The sequence below is a fragment of the Salmo salar genome, chromosome 26, assembly GCF_965601325.2.
Source record: "Salmo salar chromosome 26, fSalSal1, whole genome shotgun sequence".
In the NCBI taxonomy this organism is placed as follows: domain Eukaryota; kingdom Metazoa; phylum Chordata; class Actinopteri; order Salmoniformes; family Salmonidae; genus Salmo; species Salmo salar.
This window is the reverse complement of record NC_138316.1, coordinates 37,743,030-37,765,946: the sequence shown is the minus strand read 5'-3', so window position 1 is coordinate 37,765,946 and position 22,917 is coordinate 37,743,030. Positions and strand designations below refer to the sequence as shown.

General features: G+C 44.8%; 1 protein-coding gene across 1 annotated transcript; it reads right to left on the bottom strand.

Annotated features, from left to right (window-relative positions):
• Positions 1-5,826: 5,826 nt before the first annotated feature.
• On the bottom strand, positions 5,827-7,249 carry LOC123730791 (cortexin domain-containing 1 protein). Its single transcript, XM_045708759.2, has one exon. The coding sequence runs from the start codon at positions 7,163-7,165 to the stop codon at positions 6,983-6,985; it is 183 nt and encodes a 60-aa protein (XP_045564715.1). The 5' UTR covers positions 7,166-7,249; the 3' UTR covers positions 5,827-6,982.
• Between the last annotated feature and the right edge of the window lie 15,668 nt (positions 7,250-22,917).

Sequence of the window (22,917 nt, the reverse complement as noted above, 5' to 3'; positions counted from 1 at the left end):
GATGTAATAGATGGTATGGAGTACAGTATATACATATGAGATGAGTAATGTAGGTTATGAAAACATTATATAAAGTGGCATTGTTTAAAGTGGCTAGTGATACATCTAATTACATCAAGATGGCAAGATGCAGTAGATGGTATGGCGTACAGTATATACATATGAGATGAATAATGTAGGTTATGTAAACATTATCTAATATAAATAATATAAAGTGGCAAGTGATAAATTGATTACATCAATTTCCCATTATTAAAGTGGCTAGAGATGAGTCAGTATGTTGGCAGCAGCCACTCAATGTTAGTGATGGCTGTTTAACAGTCTGATGGCCTTGAGATAGAAGCTGTTTTTCAGTCTCTCGGTTTCAGCTTTGATGCACCTGTACTGACCTCGCCTTCTGGATGTTAGCGGGGTGAACAGGCAGTGGCTCGGGTGGTTGCTGTCCTTTATTATCTTTTTGGCCTTCCTGTGACATCGGGTGGTGTAGGTGTCCTGGAGGGCAGGTAGTTTACACCCGGTGATGCCTTGGGCAGACCTCACTACCCTCTGGAGAGCCTTCCGGTTATGGGCAGAGCAGCTGCCGTACCAGGCGGTGATACAGCCCGACAGGAGGCTCTCGATTGTGCATCTGTAAAAGTTTGTGAGTGTTTTTGGTGACAAGCTAAATTTCTTCAGCCTCCTGAGGTTGAAGAGGCGCTGTTGCGCCTTCTTCACCACGCTGTCTGTGTGGGTGGACCATTTCAGTTTGTCCGTGATGTGTACGCCGAGGAACTTAAAACTCTTCACCCTCTCCACTACTGTCCCGTCAATGTAGATAGGGGGGTGCTCCCTCTGCTGTTTCCTGAAGTCCACAATCATCTCTTTTGTTTTGTTGACATTGAGTGCGAGGTTATTTTCCTGACACCACACTCCAAGGGTCCTCACCTCCACCCTGTAGGCCGTCTTGTCATTGTTGGTAATCAAGCTGTAGTGTCGTCTACAAACTTGATGATTGAGTTGGATGCGTGCATGGCCATGCAGTCGTGGGTGAACAGGGAGTACAGGAGAGGGCTGAGAACGCACCCTTGTGGGGACCCAGTGTTGAGGATCAGCGGGGTGGAGATGTTACCTACCCTCACCACCTGGGGGCGGCCCGTCAGGAAGTCCAGGACCCAGTTGCACAGGGCGGGGTTGAGACCCAGGGCCTCGAGCTTAATGACGAGTTTGGAGGGTACTATGGTGTTAAATGCTGAGCTGTAATCGATGAACAGCATTCTTACATAGGTATTCCTCTTGTCCAGATGGGTTAGGGCAGTGTGCAGTGTGATGGCGATTGCGTCGTCTGTGGACCTATTGGGTCGGTAAGCAAATTGGAGTGGGTCTAGGGTGTCAGGTAGGGTGGAGGTGATATGGTCCTTGACTAGTCTCTCAAAGCATTTCATGATGACGGAAGTGAGTCACTGGACTCACCAGGCTGGGGAGACCCACTGGAGGCCTGGTCCGTGGAGGAGGCACAGGACTGACCAGGATGGGGAGACCCCCTGGAGGCCTGGTCCGTGGAGGAGGCACAGGCTTGACCAGGATGGGGGGACCCACTGGAGGCCTGGTCCGTGGAGGAGGCACAGGACTGACCAGGATGGGGAGACCCACTGGAGGCCTGGTCCGAGGAGGCACAGGATAAACCGGGCTGTGGGGGAGCACTGGAGTTCTGGTACGAAGGCTCTTTACCCACACTCCGGGCTGAATGCCCACTTTGGCCCGGCACGGGCGGAGCGCAGCTATTGGGCGAACTGGACCCTCCCAGCGCCCTGGAGACACAGTGCGCAGAGCCGGTGCAGGATAACCTGGATCGAAAAGGCGCACTGGAGACCAGACGCGCTGAGCTGGCACAATCCGTCCTGGCTCGATGCCTGCACTCGCATGGCACTTGCGGGGGGCTGGCCTATAGCGCACCGGGCTATGAACGCGCACTGGAGACACCGTGCACTTAACCGCATAACACGTTGCCTGACCAGTACTGCGCTGCCTCCAGTAAGCACGGGGAGTTGGCTCAGGTCTACCGCCTGACTCCGCCAATCTCCCCGTGTGCCCCCCAAATTTTTTTTGGGGGGGCTGCCTCCCGTGTCCGTCGCTCTCCCTCGGCAGGTTGTTGCAGTGGTCAAATAATTGATCCCATGTCCAGTCAATCCTTGACGCCAACACCTCCAGCGACCAGGATGCCATGACCTCCCGAGCACGCTGCTTCATCCTCTCCTTGTGCTGCTCCTTCCTCCGCTGCTTGGTCCGTTTTTGGTGGGTGATTCTGTAACGGCCGTCGTTAAAGAAAGACCAAGGTGCAGCGGAGGATGTGTTCATCTTGAATTAATTTTAATTGAAAAAAGAGAACACTTGACAAAATAAACAAAATGACAGCCGACAGTTCTGTCAGGTACTAACAACGAAACAGAAAGCACTAAACAGAAACAATCACCCACAAAAACCCAAAGGAAAAACAGGCTATTTATGTGTGACCTCCAATCAGCAACAACGAACTACAGCTGTGCCTGATTGGGAGCCACACACGGCCCAAAACAAAGAAATACAAAAACATAGAAAAATGAACATAGAATGCCCACCCAATGTAACACCCTGGCCTAACCAAAATAAAGAACAAAAACCCCTCTCTATGGCCAGGGCGTTACATTATGCTTAGCTTGTTTGATCGCCTTGCGGAGGGAATAGCCACACGGTTTATATACGGTCATGTTTCCGGTCACTTTGCCCTGATTAAAAGCAGTGGTTCGCACGTTCAGTGAAATCATTAGACCTGAATGTGTGCTTGTGTGTGTGATCATGTTAATTTTCTGTCTGTCTTTCTGTGATACACATATCTGCTAGAGTGTGCAGCATGTGTGTGGCTTGCGTTCACTTGCGCGTGTGTGCAGTAGCCTGCTAAGTCTGCCCCTCTCTCTGTTTTCCTACTGCCTGTCCAGCTCTCCTTATACACACACACACCCACTCCTCCCTCCCCGTCTACTCTCAGAGTGTGTGTGCAGGAATGTGAATTTTTAATGCCACCTTCTGAACACAATTTAGAATCCAAACAAACTTCTATAAGAGGCTAAGTAAGATGTGGAGCACCTTGCCAAGAAAATGACTGACTGTTGCCTTTAAATCAATGAAACAGGAAGAGGAAGGGAAAGTTTTGGGGCCACTCTTGACTTGAATAGACTTGTGGAAAAGATCAGTTTCCAATACAGCTGGTCAAATATTAACCACTATTAGGTATTGTGCTTTGGAATGGGGACTTTGAACCAGTTAGTTTAGGTTGTTTGTGCTTTGGAATGGGGACTTTGAACCAGTTAGTTTAGGTTGTTTGTGCTTTGGAAGGGGGACTTTGAACCAGTTAGTTTAGGTTGTTTGTGCTTTTGAATGGATATTACAGTAGCCATCTTTTGTTTGAAATTGGCAGGGTGACAATAAATGATGTATGAATTATATTGCCATACACATTTTAAAAACAGCAGCTGTTCATATAAAAGTATGACCAAATACAGTAAATTGCTTATGTTTAGTTGCTATAACTTTCCAACCCTAGACTTTTATAATAGACTTTTCAACAACTAACTAAGTAGTGCCTTATTCTTGTGGTAGAAAACAGACATTCTAACAGATTTAGTGTTGCAAAATTCCACTAACTTTCCCAGAATTCCCATGTTTACCAGAAAGAGTGTTTTGATGATTCCTTCTTATTCCCTCCTGATTCCGGAAATCCTCCAACCAGGATTTCTGGAAAACCTGGGAATTTTTGTAAAGTTACCAGAATTTTGCAAACGTAAGCAAAGCCAAGACAAGATAATAAAAACAATTTCAATGCCAGATAAACTATTATCTGACTGTAGCAAAAGCCTAGTAATGGGTTCAAGTGGAGTCATTTCCCTGGGCGGCTGAACCGACACGCTAATTAGCTAAACGTATTCCTCATTCCTCCTTGCTCGGAAAACCACAGGGATTTCAGACGTCAGATCTCTCCTCCTTCCCCCAGCCGTTTGACTTGGTTTGATTCTGTCTTTGTGTTTGAGGGCAATTTCACACCTGAGTGTGAGATATGAGGGAGATAGGAGGAAGGTTAAGCCCTAAAACGATGGTGTCTGTGTGTGTCGTGAGATGTCACTCGTTTGCCTTCGTATAAAATGGGATCGCGCAGTATGTTCTAGATTAAAGGCTTGTGAGATTCAGCTGGCTGGTGTGACTGTGTGTGTGTGTTTCAAGTTTCAAGTTATAGTGTCACGTGAACAAGTACAGTGAAATGTCTTTGTTGGTGAACTCTTTCCCAACAATGCAGTAATCAATATCAGTAGTACTATGAAGTAAAGTAGATTAAAAAAAATCACAAGTAAGTAAGCTATATACAGGGTCAGTGCCAATACCATCTTTACAATGTGCAGGTATTGTGTGTGTGTGTGTGTGTGTGTGTAGAGTCAGTGCAAAAATAAAAGGATAAATTCAGATAGTCCCTTTAGCCATTTTGTTAGCGATTTAGCAGTCTAATGGCTTGGGGGTAGAAGCTGTTCAGGAGACTGTTGGGGTCAGACTTGGTGCACTGGTACCGTACAGTCAGTCAAGATGCTCTCAGTGGTGCAGCTGTAGAACTTTTTGAGGATTTGAGGGCCCATACCAAATATTTTCTACCTCCTGAGGGGAAAGAGGCGCAGTCACGTCTTCTTCATGACTGTGTGCATTTGTGTGGACCATTTTAAGTCCTGGAGTCATGCGTGGCCACGCAGTCATGGGTGAACAGGGAGTACAGGAGGGGACTAAGCACACACCTCTGCATAGAGAGATTGGGGTTTCACAAAGACAACTGAAGGGACAACTGTTTGCTCCGCTACAGAAGGGGAGTAGAGGAAGAGGGGAGGAGGAGGGAAGGAGGGGAGGAGAAGGGAGAGTCAAGGGAGGGGGAGGAAGGTGTGAAAGAAGACTAAGCATGAGATACAATGACGGAGTATCACACACGCATGCTGAATGTAATAAATGTTGTAGTTGTGCCCCTGAAAGCATGTTCAACAGGAGAACAACTCCGACCTTTACCACAGACTGAGTGTCAGAGCTGGAGGCCTCATTCTGCTGTGGAGAGAAACAGGCTTAGAAAAACAGAGGGAGGGAGGGAGGGAGGGAGGGAGGGAGGGAGGGAGGGAGGGAGGGAGGGAGGGAGGGAGGGAGGGATTTATCCTTAAAGGAGTTAGACCATCTACATGACAGCCTGTCTCCCTGAGGAACATTTATTTCCTGAAACTTTATTTTATTCTAATTTAACCTGATTAGCATAATGCTCGTATGTATTAGCTGGTTTGTTTGCAGACAGTGGACCTAACCTTGAAACCTCAAGATTGTCGAGATTTTACATCAAGGATTTGTCCCAAGTGGCACCTTATTATTGTTTTAGTACCCTTGACCATAGGGCTCTGGTTAAAAGTAGTGCACTAAATAGGGAATAGGGTGCCATGGGTCCCATACCAATAGTGTGGTGAGTTGGACTCGAGCTGCAACACAGAATTCAAAATGGTAGCAGCACACTAACTATTTCTAAGTCTTCTATATGAAATAGGAGTTGATGAGAATGGCCCTTAGGGAACTTAGAGAGTTACCCGTGGGTGAACACTGAGCGAAATGTCATCGGGCTTTCCACACGACCCAATTACATGTCCAGATCAAGTAAGATTAGATTCCGTTAGGTTTTCATTTACAGCTAATTACAATCTCACACCAAGACAACTCGCTCATCCAAAAGAGGGTTTTTGTAATTCATAATCATCTTTATTATAGACAGGCTAAATGTAGCACAATCTGGGTTCATATCAAATCGTCACTTGCCGCTAATTTGCCGGTTAATGCTTGTCAATAATCTGCTCAAATCCAAACCGACCCTAATCCCTACCCCCTCTACCCCCTATGCACCGATGAACGTATCGGACAGGTTAAATCACATATCATGGTGATTGCCTTGCTTCATCTTGCCTTCTGATTGGCTAGGAGGTATATTCACCCTATTGCTCACACCTATCCATAGAATAGAGGAGAGGAGTTGATTTGAAATTCAGCCAAGCTTGGCTATTCTGTGGTGTCAGCTGAGGCACTTCATTACATGCAAGTCATACAATCGTTTCACAAGTAATAAATGCACTGGCTAGAGACATAAGTCATCATAACAGAACATAACCATTTTGTGCTTAAACTAATGGGCAGACAGCAGCCGCAAACAAGGATGATTTATGACTGGAAGAGGACAAGGCTGGGGATGATAGCCACAAGTTATTGGAGTGAGGTGCCTGCTCTCAGTTTGGTGGGCAGTGTAGTGTGTGTGTGTGTGTGTGTGTGTGTGTGTGTGTGTGTGTGTATATAGACTGTAACAGATGACATTATTTCCCACTACTTTGCAATACTGTTGCCTGACACACATTTTCAGACATGACGCATGGATAAAGTTTCTCTGAGCCTTATTAGTCTATAAGCTGAAAAACACAGGCCCTGTTTCATGAGCAGTACTATTATGTAGACAAAGTCATTGTTATTTTCCTTATAAAATGTACAAAACTTCAGATGTTTTTGTAAGATCAATAAATTAACTGAAAAAAGTCCTAAAGTACTAAATAGTCTTTCTCTTCATCATCATCATCATGACCAGTATTGCCTAGTGTGTACAGGAAGCAGTTTACAGGGTGAAGGTGTAGACACAGACTGTAATGCGTCCAGACCATGGTTGATTGTCATCCAGTCCAGCGCTTCTCAAGTACTGACTGATACCAGACAATAGATGTGTTGACAGGCAGTGTTACTGTTTGGGACCATAACTCTCTTCTCCTTTCTTCTACTCTCCTCTCTGGTCAAGCTCTCCTCTCTTCTCCTTTCTTTTGTGCATGTGCGTGTTTACCCACGCTTGCGTTCATGTGCATGTCCCTGCGTGCCTATGCGTCTGCACCCTCACAGGTGTGGTTATATGTGTAACAGCACAGCTTGTTCCCCGCTAGTCATCCAGGTGCTGCTCCTCCCAGGTGGAGGTGGGTATAGCGCTGTAGGGGTCCATGATGACCCGGGCACAGCGGATGATCATGGCCACCAGGAGAAGGCAGAGGAAGGCCACACAGGCCAGCGTCATGCCCTGGTCCACGTCCACAAACTCTGGGTCGGGAGTGGCCCCCTCCTCCATGCCTGCTGCTGCTGCTGTCGTTGTGTCTCTATGTTGTCACTGTCCTCCGCCGCACACACACACACCTCTACCATCCTGAGAATGGTTCTGGAGGAGGGGGAGGAGGCGGGGGAAGGGAGGCGGCAGGAGGGGGAAAGGGAGGAGGCAGGAGGGAGAAAAGAGAGGAGACAGGATGGGGAGAAGGGAGGAGGCAGGAGGGAAAAAGAGAGGAGGCAGGAGGGCAAAAAGGGAGGAGGCAGGAGGGGACAAAATGGAGGAGGCAGGAGGGATAAAAGAGAGGAGACAGGATGGGGAGAAGGGAGGAGGCAGGAGGGAAAAAGGGAGGAGGCAGGAGGGGACAAAAGGGAGGAGGCAGGAGGGATAAAAGGGAGGAGGCAGGAGGGATAAAAGGGAGGAAACAGGAGGCAGGAGGGTTAAAGGCAGGAGGGGGAAAAGGGAGACAGGATGGCCAAAAGGTAGGAGGCAAGAGGGGGAAAAGGAAGGAGGCAGGAGGGGGAAAGGAAGAAGGCATTACGGGGAAAAGGGAGGCAGGATAGACAAAAGGGAGGAGGTAGGAGGGGGGAACAGAAACAGACAGAACAGAGGGCAAAAAGTTGAATATGGTAAAGACATTCCCAACTACTTCTAGCCAGTCAGTAAGCTTTACGTTGTTTTGACAGTAAATGCTAACAGGAAGTTTCTAACTTTAGGACAGTACCTGATAAATAAACCACATCAAAATGACTGTTGATTTTTTATTCAAATCAAATTGTATTTGTCACATGCGCCGAATACAAACAGGTATAGACCTTACAGTGAAATGCTTACAAGCTCTTAACCAACAATGCAGTTTTAAGAACAAATAAGTGTTAAGAAAGTATTTACTAAAATAAACAGAAGTTAAAAAAAGTATAATTAAAAAGAAAATAGGAAAATAACAAATAATTAAAGAGCAACAGTAAAATAACAGTACCGAGGCTATATACAGGGGGTACCGGTACAGAGTTAATGTGCGGGGGAACCGGTTAGTTGAGGTAATATGTATGTGTACGTAAAGGTAAAGTTACTATGCATAGATAATAAACAGAGTAGCAGCAGCGTAAAAATGGGGGTGGGGGGTCAATACAAATAGTCTGGGTAGCCATTTGATTAGCTGTTCAGGAGTCTTATGGCTTGGGGGTAGAAGCTATTAAGAAGCCTTTTGGACCTCCAGTACCGCTTCAAATCAAATCAAATTGTATTTGTCACATACACATGGTTAGCAGATGTTAATGCAAGTGTAGCGAAATGCTTCTGCTTCTAGTTCCGACCATGCAGTAATATCTAACAAGTAATTTAACCTAACAATTTCACAACAACTACCTTATACACACAAGTGTAAAGGAATGAATAAGAATATGTACATAAAAATATATGAATGAGCGATGGCCGAACGGCATAGGCAAGATGCAGTAGATGGTATAGAGTACAGTATATACATATGAGATGAGTAATGCAGGGTATGAAAACATTATATAAAGTGGCATTTTTTAAAGTGGCTAGTGATACATTCATTACATCCATTTTTTCATTATTAAAGTGGCTAGAGATGAGTCAGTATGTTGGCAGCAGCCACTCAATGTTAGTGATGGCTGTTTAACAGTCTGTTGGCCTTGAGATAGAAGCTGTTTTTCAGTCTCTCGGTCCCCACTTTGATGCACCTGTACTGACCTCGCCTTCTGGATGATAGTGGGGTGAACAGGCAGCCGCTCGGGTGGTTGTTGTCCTTAATGATCTTTTTGGCCTTCTTGTGACATCGGGTGGTGTAGGTGTCCTTGAGGGCAGGTAGTTTGCCCCCGGTGATGCGTTGTGCAGACCTCACTACCCTCTGGAGAGCCTTACAGTTGTGAGCGGAGCAGTTGCCGTACCTGACAGGATGCTCTCGATTGTGCTTCTGTAAAGGTTTGTGAGTGTTTTTGGTGACAAGCTACATTTCTTCAGCCTCCTGAGGTTGAAGAGGTGCTGCTGCGCCTTCTTCACCACGCTGTCTGTGTGGGTGGACCATTTCAGTTTGTCCGTGATGTGTACACCAAGGAACTTAAAACTTTCCACCTTCTCCATTACTGTCCCGTCGATGTGGATAGGGGGGTGCTCCCTCTGCTGTTTCCTGAAGTCCACGATCATCTCCTTTATTTTGTTGACATTGAGTGTGAGGTTATTTTCCTGACGCCACACTCCAAGGGTCCTCACCTCCACCCTGTAGGCCGTCTTGTCATTGTTGGTAATCAAGCCTACCACTGTAGTGTCGCCTGCAAACTTGATGATTGAGTTGGATGCGTGCATGGCCATGCAGTCGTGGGTGAACAGGGAGTACAGAAGAGGGCTGAGAACGCACCCTTGTGGGGACCCAGTGTTGAGGATCAGCGGGGTGGAGATGTTGTTACCTACCCTCACCACCTGGGGGTGTCCCGTCAGGAAGTCCAGGACCCAGTTGCACAGGGCGGGGTCGAGACCCAGGGTCTCGAGCTTAATGACGAGTTTGGAGGGTACTATGGTGTTAAATGCTGAGCTGTAGTCGATGAACAGCATTTTTACATAGGTATTCCTCTTGTCCAGATGGGTTAGGGCAGTGTGCAGTGTGATTGCGATTGCGTCGTCTGTGGACCTATTGGGGCGGTAAGCAAATTGGAGTGGGTCTAGGGTGTCAGGTAGGGTGGAGGTGATATGGTCCTTGACTAGTCTCTCAAAGCACTTCATGATGACGGAAGTGAGTGCTACGGGGCGATAGTCATTTAGCTCAGTTACCTTTGCTTTCTTGGGAACAGGAACAATGGTGACCCTCTTGAAGCATGTGGGAACTGCAGACTGGGATAAGGATTTCCGTGTGGTAGCAGAGAGAACAGTCTATGACTTGGTGTCTTGAGTCTTTGGAAATTTATAGGGCCTTCCTCTGACACCCTCTGTAGTGCCTTGCGGTCAGAGGCCGAGCAGTTGCCATACCAGGCGGTGATGCAACTAGTCCGTATGCTCTCGATGGTGCAGCTATAGAACATTTTGAGGATCTGAGGACCCATATAAAATCCTTTCAGTCTCCTGAGGGGGAATAGGCATTGTCGTGCCCTCTTCACGACTGTCTTAGTGTGTTTGGACCATGATAGTTCGTTGGTGATGTGGACAACAAGGAACTTGAAGCTCTCAACCTGCTCCACTACAGCCCTGTCGATGAGAATGGAGGCGTGCTCGGCTCTTCCCTATAGGCTGCCTCATCGTTGTCGGTGATCAAGTCTACCACTGTTGTGTCGTCAGAAAACTTAATGATGGTGTTGGAGTCGTGCTTGGCCATGCAGTCATGGGTGAACAGGGAGTACAGGAGGGGACTGAGCACGCACCCCTGAGGCCCCACCATGTTGAGGATCTGCGTGGCAGATGTGTTGTTATCTACCCTTACCATCTCTCTGTGTGTGTGTGTGTGTGTGTGTGTGTGTGTGTGTGTGTGTGTGTGTGTACGTAAATGAGTGTGTCCACATAAATGCATCTGTGAAGCAGTGTGTCCATTTGTGTGTGTGTGAGCATACGCGCAAATGTTTGTATGTGTGCGTACTGTGTAGTGTGTGTGTGTATCCGTTTGCACATGAGCTCTCAGAGGGCACACCGCTCAACCGCACTATTAATAAACAAGGTAGCTGATCAATTCCCCAAGGCTCTGTCCACTACAGGCTGAACTTTCAGCAAGCACATGCAGGACCAGTGACATTTCAGGACTACAGTGCCTTGCGAAAGTATTCGGCCCCCTTGAACTTTTCGACCTTTTGCCACATTTCAGGCTTCAAACATAAAGATATAAAACTGTAATTTTTTGTGAAGAATCAACAACAAGTGGGACACAATCATGAAGTGGAACGAAATTTATTGGATATTTCAAACTTTTTTAACAAATAAAAAACTGAAAAATTGGGCGTGCAAAATTATTCAGCCCCTTTACTTTCAGTGCAGCAAACTCTCTCCAGAAGTTCAGTGAGGATCTCTGAATGATCCAATGTTGACCTAAATGACTAATGATGATAAATAGAATCCACCTGTGTGTAATCAAGTCTCCGTATAAATACACCTGCTCTGTGATAGTCTCAGAGGTCCGTTTAAAGCGCAGAGAGCATCATGAAGAACAAGGAACACACCAGGCAGGTCCGAGATACTGTTGTGGAGAAGTTTAAAGCCGGATTTGGATACAAAAAGATTTCCCAAGCTTTAAACATCCCAAGGAGCACTGTGCAAGCGATAATATTGAAATGCAAGCGATAAAAAATGCAAGCGACCTACTCTACCATAGAAAATACAGCTTTCTATGGTCAGGACGTGACAGGAAGTTAAAGCCTGGTAGCAAATGGGTCTTCCAAATGAACAATGACCCCAAGCATACTTCCAAAGTTGTGGCAAAATGGCTTAAGGACAACAAAGTCAAGGTATTGGAGTGGCCATCACAAAGCCCTGACCTCAATTCCATAGAACATTTGTGGGCAGAACTGAAAAAGTGTGTGCGAGCAAGGAGGCCTACAAACCTGACTCAGTTACACCAGCTCTGTCAGGAAGAATGGGCCAAAATTCACCCAACTTATTGTGGGAAGCTTGTGGAAGGCTACCCAAACGTTTGACCCAAGTTAAACAATTTAGAGGCAATGCTACAAAATACTAATTGAGTGTACGTAAACTTCTGACCCGCTGGGAATGTGATGAAAGAAATAAAAGCTGAAATAAATCATTCTCTTTACTATTATTCTGACATTTCACATTCTTAAAATAAAGCGGTGATCATAACTGACCTAAGACAGGGAATTTTTACTAGGATTAAATGTCAGGAACTGTGAAAAACTGAGTTTAAATGTATTTGGCTCAGGTGTATGTAAACTTCCAAATTCAACTGTACTGTATTCTATACCATCTACTGCATCTTGCCTATGCTGCACGGCCATCGCTCATCCACCTATTTATATGTACATATTCTTATTCATCTCTTTACATTTGTGTGTGTAAGGTGGTCATTGTGAATTTGCTAGACTACTTGTTAGACATTACTGCACTGTCTAGACTAGAAGCACAAGCATTTCGCTACACTCACATTAACATCTGCTAACCATGTGTATGTGACCAATAACATTTGATTTGATATGAGAAACGACAGTCTATCATTACTTTAAGACATGAAAGTCAGTCAATCTGGAAAATTTCTAGAACTTTGAAAGTTTCTTAAAACCTGTTAGGGCTAGGGGGCAGTATTTACACCGCCGGATAAAAAACGTACCCGATTTAATCTGGTTACCACTCCTACCCAGTAACTAGAATATGCATATACTTATTACATATGGATAGAAAACACCCTAAAGTTTCTAAAACTGTTTGAATGGTGTCTGTGAGTATAACAGAACTCATTTGGCAGGCAAAAAACTGAGAAGGTTTCATGCAGGAAGTGGCCTGTCTGACAAGGTGTCGTTCTTCTTGTCTCTGTTTATTGAAGAGTGAGGATCTTAGCTGTCCCGTGACACTTCCTACGGCTGCCATAGGGTCTCAGAAGGCGGTAAAAAGCTGAATAGTGGCTTTGCAGGCTCTGGCTGAAAAAAAGTAGTGCGTTTGGGTAGTGGCTGGTTACAGTACTGTGAGACTCAGGCTCGTGCCCGCGTCGACCGAAAGCTTTGTTTACTTTCCTCTGTTTAGCTAAATGGACATTCCCGGTCGGAATATTATCGCTTTTTTTATGAGAAAAATGGCATAAAAATGGATTTTAAACAGCGGTTGACATGCTTCGAAGTACGGTAATGGAATATTTAGATTTTTTTTGTCACGAATTGCGCCATGCGCGCGACCCTGATTTACCATTTCAGATAGTGTCTGGGACGCACGAACAAAACGCCGCTATTCGGATATAACGATGGATTATTTTGGACCAAACCAACATTTGTTATTGAAGTAGCAGTCCTGGGAGTGCATTCTGACGAAGACAACAAAAGGTAATCAAAGTTTTATAATAGTAAATGTGATATTGGTGAGTGCTAAACTTGCCGGGTGTCTAAATAGCTAGCCCGTGATGCCTGGGCTATGTACTTAGAATATTGCAAAATGTGCTTTCACCAAAAAGCTATTTTAAAATCGGACATATCGAGTGCATAGAGGAGTTCTGTATCTATAATTCTTAAAATAATTGTTATGCTTTTTGTGAACGTTTATCGTGAGTAATTTAGTAAATTGTTAGCGAATTCCCCGGAAGTTTGCGGGGAATTTGCTAGTTCTGAATGTCACATGCTAATGTAAAAAGCTGGTTTTTGATATCAATATGAACTTGATTGAACAAAACATGCATGTATTGTATAACATAATGTCCTAGGGTTGTCATCTGATGAAGATCATCAAAGGTTAGTGCTGCATTTAGCTGTCTTCTGGGTTTTTGTGACATTATATGCTAGCTTGAAAAATGGGTGTCTGATTATTTCTGGCTGGGTACTCTGCTGACATAATCTAATGTTTTGCTTTCGTTGTAAAGCCTTTTTGAAATCGGACAGTGTGGTTAGATTAACGAGAGTCTTGTCTTTAAATCGCTGTAAAATAGTCATATGTTTGAGAAATTGAAGTAATAGCATTTCTAAGGTATTTGAAAATCGCGCCACAGGATTCAACTGGCTGTTACGTAGGTGGGACGAATTCGTCCCGCCGGTCCCATAGAGGTTAAAGTGCAGTCGCAAAAACCATCAAGCGCTATGATGAAACTGGCACTCATGAGGACTGCCACAGGAATGGAAGACCCAGAGTTACCTCTGATGCAGAGGATAAGTTCATTAGAGTTACCAGCCTCAGACGTTGCAGCCCAAATAAATGCTTCACAGATTTCAAGTAACAGACACATCTCAACATCAACTGTTCAGAGGAGACTGTGTGAATCAGGCCTTCATGGTCGAATTGCTGCAAAGAAACCACTACTAAAGGACACCAATAAGAAGAGGAGACTTGCTTGGGCCAAGAAACACGAGCAATGGACATTAGACCGGTGGAGATTTGTCCTTTGGTCTGGAGTCCAAATTTTCGATTTTTGGTTCCAACCGCCATGTCTTTTGTGAGACGCGGTGTGGGTGAACGGAGGATCTCTGCATGTGTATTTCCCATCGTAAAGCATGGAGGAGGAGGTGTTATGGTGTGGCAGTGCTTTGCTGGTAACACTGTCTGTGATTTATTTTGAGTTCAAGGCACACTTAACCAGCATGGCTACCACAGCATTCTGCAGTGATACGCCATCGCATCTGGTTTGGGCTTAGTCCCACTATCATTTGTTGTTCTACAGGACATTGACCCAGCCCAACTCCAGGCTGTGTAAGGGCTATTTTACCATGAAGGAGAGTGATGGAGTGCTGCATCAGATGACCTGGCCTCCACAATCCCCCGACCTCAACTAATTTGAGATGATTTGGGATGAGTCGGACCGCAGAGTGAAGGAAAAGCAGCCAACAAGTGCTCAGCATATGTGGGATCTCCTTCAAAACTGTTGGAAAAGCATTCCAGGTGAAGCTGGTTGAGAGAATGCCAAGAGTGTGCAAAGCAGTCATCAAGGCAAAGGGTGGCTATTTGAAGAATCTCAAATATAAAATATATTTTGATTTGTTTAACACTTTTTTGGTTACTACATGATTCTATATGTTATTTCATAGTTCTGATTTCTTCACTATTATTATACAATGTAGAACATAGTGCAAATAAAGAAAAACCTTTGAATGAGTAGATGTTCTAAAACTTTTGACCGGTAGTGTATATGGGCAATTGTACCTTGTTCTAGAGCTGTTTATACGGTGTCCATATTAGGACAGCCTCAGTCTCAGTAGGAGTTATTACATGGACACTGTAGTATACCCTAATTCTACTAGCCAGAAAAAAACATTTAGAGTTACAGCTCCTTAATCATTACATGTCTTTTTAAGAAAAGAAATCCCACCACCAGAATGAGTGATACTGCCTTGCCAGTTTTACACAGGGGGATATACAGTATAGAATAGAGAGTGCAAAGTGAAATAATCAATTGTGGCTGTGTTCAAAGCTTCTGGAAATAACGGAGACACTTAGTCGATATCTGGTGTTATGAAGGATTAGAGCATCCATCACTTTTAATATCCAAGCAGAAAATACAAACAAACCAGGTCTCATGAAATTCCCATTAGTGGTAAACTCTACTTCTCCGCAATTAATACTGTCCACCAGGCCCATTCACAACTGATAGATAAACAAACAAACAAATAAGCAAACATCCTTATCGACAGTAATAAAGACAACACAATAACGCTTTTAATAACGTCCTTTAATTAATCGTTTAGAGAAGTATTTGTTAATAGTCGGTACAGCATCTAATAAATGGTTTATAAATTATTTATTAGAGGCGATTATTATAAAGTATTACTGAGTATTCAACACGTCTGTATGCTGTAGTGAAGGTCAGGATACAACTACACGGAAGCAAAATATGAACGCAACATTTAAAGTGTCCCATGTTTCATGAGCTGAAATAAAAGATCCCATAAATGTTCCACACACACAAAAAGCTTTTTTTTCTAAAATGTTGTACACAAATTTGTACACATACCTGTTAGTGAGCCCATACCATAAGCCCATGAGCCCGTCCTTTGCCAAGATAATCCATCCACCTGACAGGTGTTGTCAGGAAGTCTGTGTGTAGCTGGTGTATAGGAGTCAAGTGCAGGACAGCAGATATGAGTAAATAAAAAGTATTTTACTCAACATATAAACATTTACATTTACATTTTACATTTAAGTCATTTAGCAGACGCTCTTATCCAGAGCGACTTACAAATTGGTACATTCACCTTATGATATCCAGTGGAACAACCACTTTACAATAGTACATCTAAATCTTTTAGGGGGGGGTTAGAAGGATTACTTTGTCCTATCCCAGGTATTCCTTAAAGAGGTGGGGTTTCAGGTGTCTCCGGAAGGTGGTGATTGACTCCGCTGTCCTGGCGTCGTGAGGGAGCTTGTTCCACCATAGGGGTGCCAGAGCAGCGAACAGTTTTGACTGGGCTGAGCGGGAACTGTGCTTCCTCAGAGGTAGGGGGGCCAGCAGGCCAGAGGTGGATGAGTGCAGTGCCCTCGTTTGGGTGTAGGGACTGATCAGAGCCTGAAGGTACGGAGGTGCCGTTCCCCTCATGGCTCCGTAGGCAAGCACCATGGTATTGTAGCGGATGCGAGCTTCAACTGGAAGCCAGTGGAGAGAGCGGAGGAGCGGGGTGACGTGAGAGAACTTGGGAAGGTTGAACACCAGACGGGCTGCGGCGTTCTGGATGAGTTGTAGGGGTTTAATGGCACAGGCAGGGAGCCCAGCCAACAGCGAGTTGCAGTAATCCAGACGGGAGATGACAAGTGCCTGGATTAGGACCTGCGCCGCTTCCTGTGTGAGGCAGGGTCGTACTCTGCGAATGTTGTAGAGCATGAACCTACAGGATCGCGTCACCACCTTGAAGTTAGTGGAGAATGACAGGGTGTTGTCCAGGGTCACGCCAAGGTTCTTAGCACTCTGGGAGGAGGACACAATGGAGTTGTCAACCGTGATGGCGTGATCATGGAACGGGCAGTCCTTCCCCGGGAGGAAAAGCAGCTCCGTCTTGCCGGGGTTCAGCTTGAGGTGGTGATCCGTCATCCACACTGATATGTCTGCCAGACATGCAGAGATGCGATTCGCCACCTGGTTATCAGAAGGGGGAAAGGAGAAGATTAATTGAGTGTCGTCTGCATAGCAATGATAGGAGAGACCATGTGAGGATATGACAGAGCCAAGTGACTTGGTGTATATGCAATACAAAAGCAGAGCCCACAATAACGGACCTTCCTATATAGAAACAATCACTCGCAAACAAACATGGGGGAACAGAGGGTTAAATAATGAACAGGTAATCGGGGGATTGAAAACAGGTGTGTAAGACAAAGACAAAACAAATGGAAAATGAAAAGTGGATTGGCAATGGCTAGAAGGCCGGTGACGTCGACCGCCGAACCCTGCCCGAACAAGGAGAGGGATCGACTTCGGCGGAAGTCGTGACAGGTGTGGCATATCAAGAAGCTGATTAAACAGCTTGAGCATTACACAGGTGCACCTTGTGCTCGGGACAATAAAAGGACACTCTAAAATGTACAGTTTTGTCACACAACACAATGCCACAGATGCCTCAAGTTTTGAGGTAGCATGCAATTGAAATGCTGATTGCAGGAATGTTCACCATAACTGTTGTCAGAGAATGTAATGTTCATTTCTCTACCATAAGCCGCCTCAAATGTCTTTTTAGAGCATTTGGAAGTACGTTCAACCGGCCTCACAACCGCATGTGTAATGTCAGCCCAGGACCTCCTCATCCGGATTCTTCATCTGCATCTGAGACCAGCCACCCGGACAGCTGATGAATCTGTGGGTTTGCACAACTGAATCATTTTTGCACACAGTCAGAAACCACCTCAGGGAAGCTCATCTCCGTGCTTGTTGTCCTTACTAGGGTCTTGACCTGACTTCAGTTTGGCGTCGTAACCGACTTCAGTGCGAAAATGCTCACCTTCGATGGCCACTGGCATGCTGGAGAAGTGCGCTCTTCCTGGATTAATCCCGGTTTCGACTGTGCTGGGCAGATGGTAGACAGCTTGTATGGCGTTGTGTGGGCGAGAGGTTTGCTGATGTCAACTTTGTGAACAGAGTGCCCCATGGTGGCGCTGGGGTTATGGTATAGACAGGCATAAGCTACGAACAACGAACACAATTCCATTTTATCGATGGCAATTTGAATGCACAGAGATACCGTGATGAGATCCTGAGGCCCATTGTCGTGCCATTCATCCAACTCCATCACCTCATTTTTCAGTATGATAATGCACAGCCCCATGGCGCAAGGATCTGTACACAATTCCTGGAAGCTGAAAACGTCTCAGTTTTTCCACTCACCAGACATGTCACCCATTGAGCATGTTTTGGATGCTTTAGATCGACGTGTACGACAGGTGTTCCAGTTCCCGCCAATATCCAGAAACTTCACACAGCCATTGAAGGTGAGTGGGTCAACATTCCGCAGGCAACAATCAACTGATCAACTCTATGCGAAGGAGATGTGCCACGCTGCATGAGGTAAATGGTGGTCACACCAGATACTGACTGGTTTTCTGATGCACGTCCCTACCTTTTTTTTGAAGGTATCTGTGACCAACAGATGCATATCTGTATTCCCAGTCATGTGAAATTGATAGATTAGGGCCTAATGAATTTATTTCAATTGACTGATTTCCTTATATTAACTGTAACTCAGTAAAATCTTTGAAATTGTTGCATATTGCGTTTATATTTTTGTTCAGTGTAAATATAAATTCATTACAGTGAATATTAAACTGTATAAAACACAGCTTTCAACAAATAATGACTTTGTGGAAAATAAAAGCCTGGCCAGTGCAACATGTTTAAGTTTTTATATCGTTACTCCTTTAGTATTCTCATCATACAAAGACTATAAAACATGATTAAACTAAGACAAAGTGTTAAACGAGTAACTTTGTGAAAAAGCAGGTTCTGAGTCATCCTGACCAGATGTCTATAAATCCATCTACTGTGGAAATTAGATAAGGAACGCAACCCTAAATTAAGCTATAAAGGAATTGAAAGATGGATAATGAAAGACAGAGGCCACATTTTCACCTCTGATGTTCTTCACATACTCCGCTGCCTGTTGTTTGTATGTCCCTTTTTGTTATTTGCTTGTTTATCCTTTTTACAATGTTTTTTCTTCAGTTACTATCTTTAAAACACAAAGCTATTATTACTTTGTCTCTATTGCTTCCATAATGTCATCCAATGTATTTGTCATGTTCAGTTTTTTATAATATAAAAACATTGACATCCCAGACCTGTGTTATATTACTCCTCTAGTACAGTATATATACAGACCTGTGTTATATTACTCCTCTAGTACAGTATATATACAGACCTGTGTTATATTACTCCTCTAGTACAGTATATATACAGACCTGTGTTATATTACTCCTCTAGTACAGTATATATACAGACCTGTGTTATATTACTCCTCTAGTACAGTATATATACAGACCTGTGTTATATTACTCCTCTAGTACAGTATATATACAGACCTGTGTTATATTACTCCTCTAGTACAGTATATATACAGACCTGTGTTATATTACTCCTCTAGTACAGTATATATACAGACCTGTGTTATATTACTCCTCTAGTACAGTATATATACAGACCTGTGTTATATTACTCCTCTAGCACAGTATAAAAACAGTAGCATACAGTAGGAGTTCATTTTGTTCAGTTATACAGGTGTAGGATCTTCATTTGATCACCCTTTTGCTGCTGAGACTTTTCCTGCAGTGCAGAAAATTTAGATGAGCTTTGTGATTTACATAGATTCACTGAAAACCCGCACTAACACATGGTTATATTAACAGTATTGCACTTCTCATGTAGTCTAATTTTGTCCAGCTAATAGCCTTTATGGAATAACTGTTCAAATCCTGCTGCTGCTGGATTATTTTGCTGCTACAATACTGGTCAAATGAAGCACGTACACCTGTATATCAGTACTATTCAGCTTCTGAATAACACTATAAAGACAGGATAGTCTTTTAGTTATGGCAACCCCTCTGTATACTACACCCACTGCCAAGAGATCTAGTCCTTAATGACACAGGAGATTGTGCTTGCCCTGTAAACGCCCTCTTCAATCACTGCTTTTATTAACTCCCAAAGATGCATACATGTACAGTATGCGCTACATGTGCAAATTTGAGGTTTTTCATGAATAATAATGATACAGCAGTATCTGTTCATTCGGAAAGGGCTTTTCAAACCAACTAAACTACACTAACTTACTAAAACACGATGATGTGTACTAAGAGCTTTGCAGCAAGACAATCTACCTGTATCATGGTCTATGTGGTGAGCCAGTGAGCCGATCTGTCAGCAGTAAGTACTCAGTGTCTGTGCGTGTGTGTGTGCTTCTATGAGCAGTTAGAGCTCAGACAAACCCAGTCTGGTATAGCAGCAGTGTTCCTGACTAACCCAGTCTGGTATAGCAGCAGTGTTCCTGACTAACCCAGTCTGGTGTAACAGCAGTGTTCCTGACTAACCCAGTCTGGTATAACAGCAGTGTTCCTGACTAACCTAGTCTGGTATAACAGCAGTGTTCCTGACTAACCCAGTCTGGTATAGCAGCAGTGTTCCTGACTAACCCAGTCTGGTATAGCAGCAGTGTTCCTGACTAACCCAGTCTGGTATAACAGCAGTGTTCCTGACTAACCCAGTCTGGTGTAACAGCAGTGTTCCTGACTAACCCAGTCTGGTATAACAGCAGTGTTCCTGACTAACCCAGTCTGGTATAACAGCAGTGTTCCTGACTAACCCAGTCTGGTGTAACAGCAGTGTTCCTGACTAACCCAGTCTGGTATAAGAGCAGTGTTCCTGACTAACCCAGTCTGGTGTAACAGCAGTGTTCCTGACAAACCCAGTCTGGTATAACAGCAGTGTTCCTGACTAACCCAGTCTGGTATAACAGCAGTGTTCCTGACTAACCCAGTCTGGTATAGCAGGATGTTCCAGACTAACCCAGTCTGGTATAGCAGCAGTGTTCCTGATTAACCCAGTCTGGTGTAACAGCAGTGTTCCTGACTAACCCAGTCTGGTATAACAGCAGTGTTCCTGACTAACCCAGTCTGGTATAACAGCAGTGTTCCTGACTAACCCAGTCTGGTATAACAGCAGTGTTCCTGACTAACCCAGTCTGGTATAACAGCAGTGTTCCTGACTAACCCAGTCTGGTATAACAGCAGGATGTTCCTGACTAACCCAGTCTGGTATAGCAGCAGTGTTCCTGACAAACCAAACTGGTATAACAGCAGTGTTCCTGACTAACCCAGTCTGGTATAGCAGGATGTTCCTGACTAATCCAGTCTGGTATAACAGCAGTGTTCCTGACTAATCCAGTCTGGTATAACAGCAGTGTTCCTGACTAACCCAGTCTGGTATAGAAGGATTTTCCTGACTAATCCAGTCTGGTATAACAGCAGTGTTCCTGACTAACCCAGTCTGGTGTAACAGCAGTGTTCCTGACTAACCCAGTCTGGTATAGCAGAATGTTCCTGACTAACCCAGTCTGATATAACAGCAGTGTTCCTGACTAACCCAGTCTGGTATAACAGCAGTGTTCCTGACTAATCCAGTCTGGTGTAGCAGCAGTGTTCCTGACTAACCCAGTCTGGTATAGCAGGATGTTCCTGACTAACCCAGTCTGGTATAACAGCAGTGTTCCTGACTAACCCAGTCTGGTATAGCAGGATGTTCCTGACTAACCCAGTCTGGTATAACAGCAGTGTTCCTGACTAACCCAGTCTGGTATAACAGCAGTGTTCCTGACTAACCCAGTCTGGTATAGCAGGATGTTCCTGACTAACCTAGTCTGGTATAACAGCAGTGTTCCTGACTAACCCAGTCTGGTATAACAGCAGTGTTCCTGACTAACCCAGTCTGGTGTAACAGCAATGTTCCTGACTAACCCAGTCTGGTATAACAGCAGTGTTCCTCTGACTAACCCAGTCTGGTATAACAGCAGTGTTCCTCTGACTAACCCAGTCTGGTATAGCAGCAGTGTTCCTGACTAACCCAGTCTGGTATAACAGCAGTGTTCCTGACTAACCCAGTCTGGTATAACAGCAGTGTTCCTGACTAGCCCAGTCTGGTGTAACAGCAGTGTTCCTGACTAACCCAGTCTGGTGTAACAGCAGTGTTCCTGACTAATCCAGTCTGGTATAGCAGCAGTGTTCCTGACTAACCCAGTCTGGTATAGCAGCAGTGTTCCTGACTAACCCAGTCTGGTATAACAGCAGTGTTCCTGACTTACCCAGTCTGGTATAACAGCAGTGTTCCTGACTAACCCAGTCTGGTATAGCAGGATGTTCCTGACTAACCCAGTCTGGTGTAACAGCAGTGTTCCTGACTAACCCAGTCTGGTATAACAGCAGTGTTCCTGACCAACCCAGTCTGGTACAACAGCAGGATGTTCCTGACTAACCCAGTCTGGTATAACAGCAGTATTCCTGACTAACCCAGTCTGGTATAACAGCAATGTTCCTGACTAACCCAGTCTGGTATAACAGCAGGATGTTCCTGACTAACCCAGTCTGGTATAACAGCAGGATGTTCCTGACTAACCCAGTCTGGTATAACAGCAGTGTTCCTGACTAACCCAGTCTGGTATAACAGCAGTGTTCCTGACTAACCCAGTCTGGTATAACAGCAGTGTTCCTGACTAACCCAGTCTGGTGTAACAGCAGTGTTCCTGACTAACCCAGTCTGGTATAACAGCAGGATGTTCCTGACTAACCCAGTCTGGTATAACAGCAGGATGTTCCTGACTAACCCAGTCTGGTATAACAGCAGTGTTCCTGACTAACCCAGTCTGGTATAACAGCAGTGTTCCTGACTAACCCAGTCTGGTACTACAGCAGGATGTTCCTGACTAACCCAGTCTGGTATAACAGCAGTGTTCCTGACAAACCAAACTGGTATAACAGCAGTGTTCCTGACTAACCCAGTCTGGTATAGCAGCAGTGTTCCTGACAAACCCAGTCTGGTATAGCAGGATGTTCCTGACTAATCCAGTCTGGTATAACAGCAGTGTTCCTGACTAATCCAGTCTGGTATAACAGCAGTGTTCCTGACTAACCCAGTCTGGTATAGAAGGATTTTCCTGACTAATCCAGTCTGG

Excerpts from the sequence above, each read along its gene's own strand:
- LOC123730791 (XM_045708759.2), bottom strand. The coding sequence starts at position 7,165 with ATGGAGGAGGGGGCCACTCCCGACCCAGAGTTTGTGGACGTGGACCAG.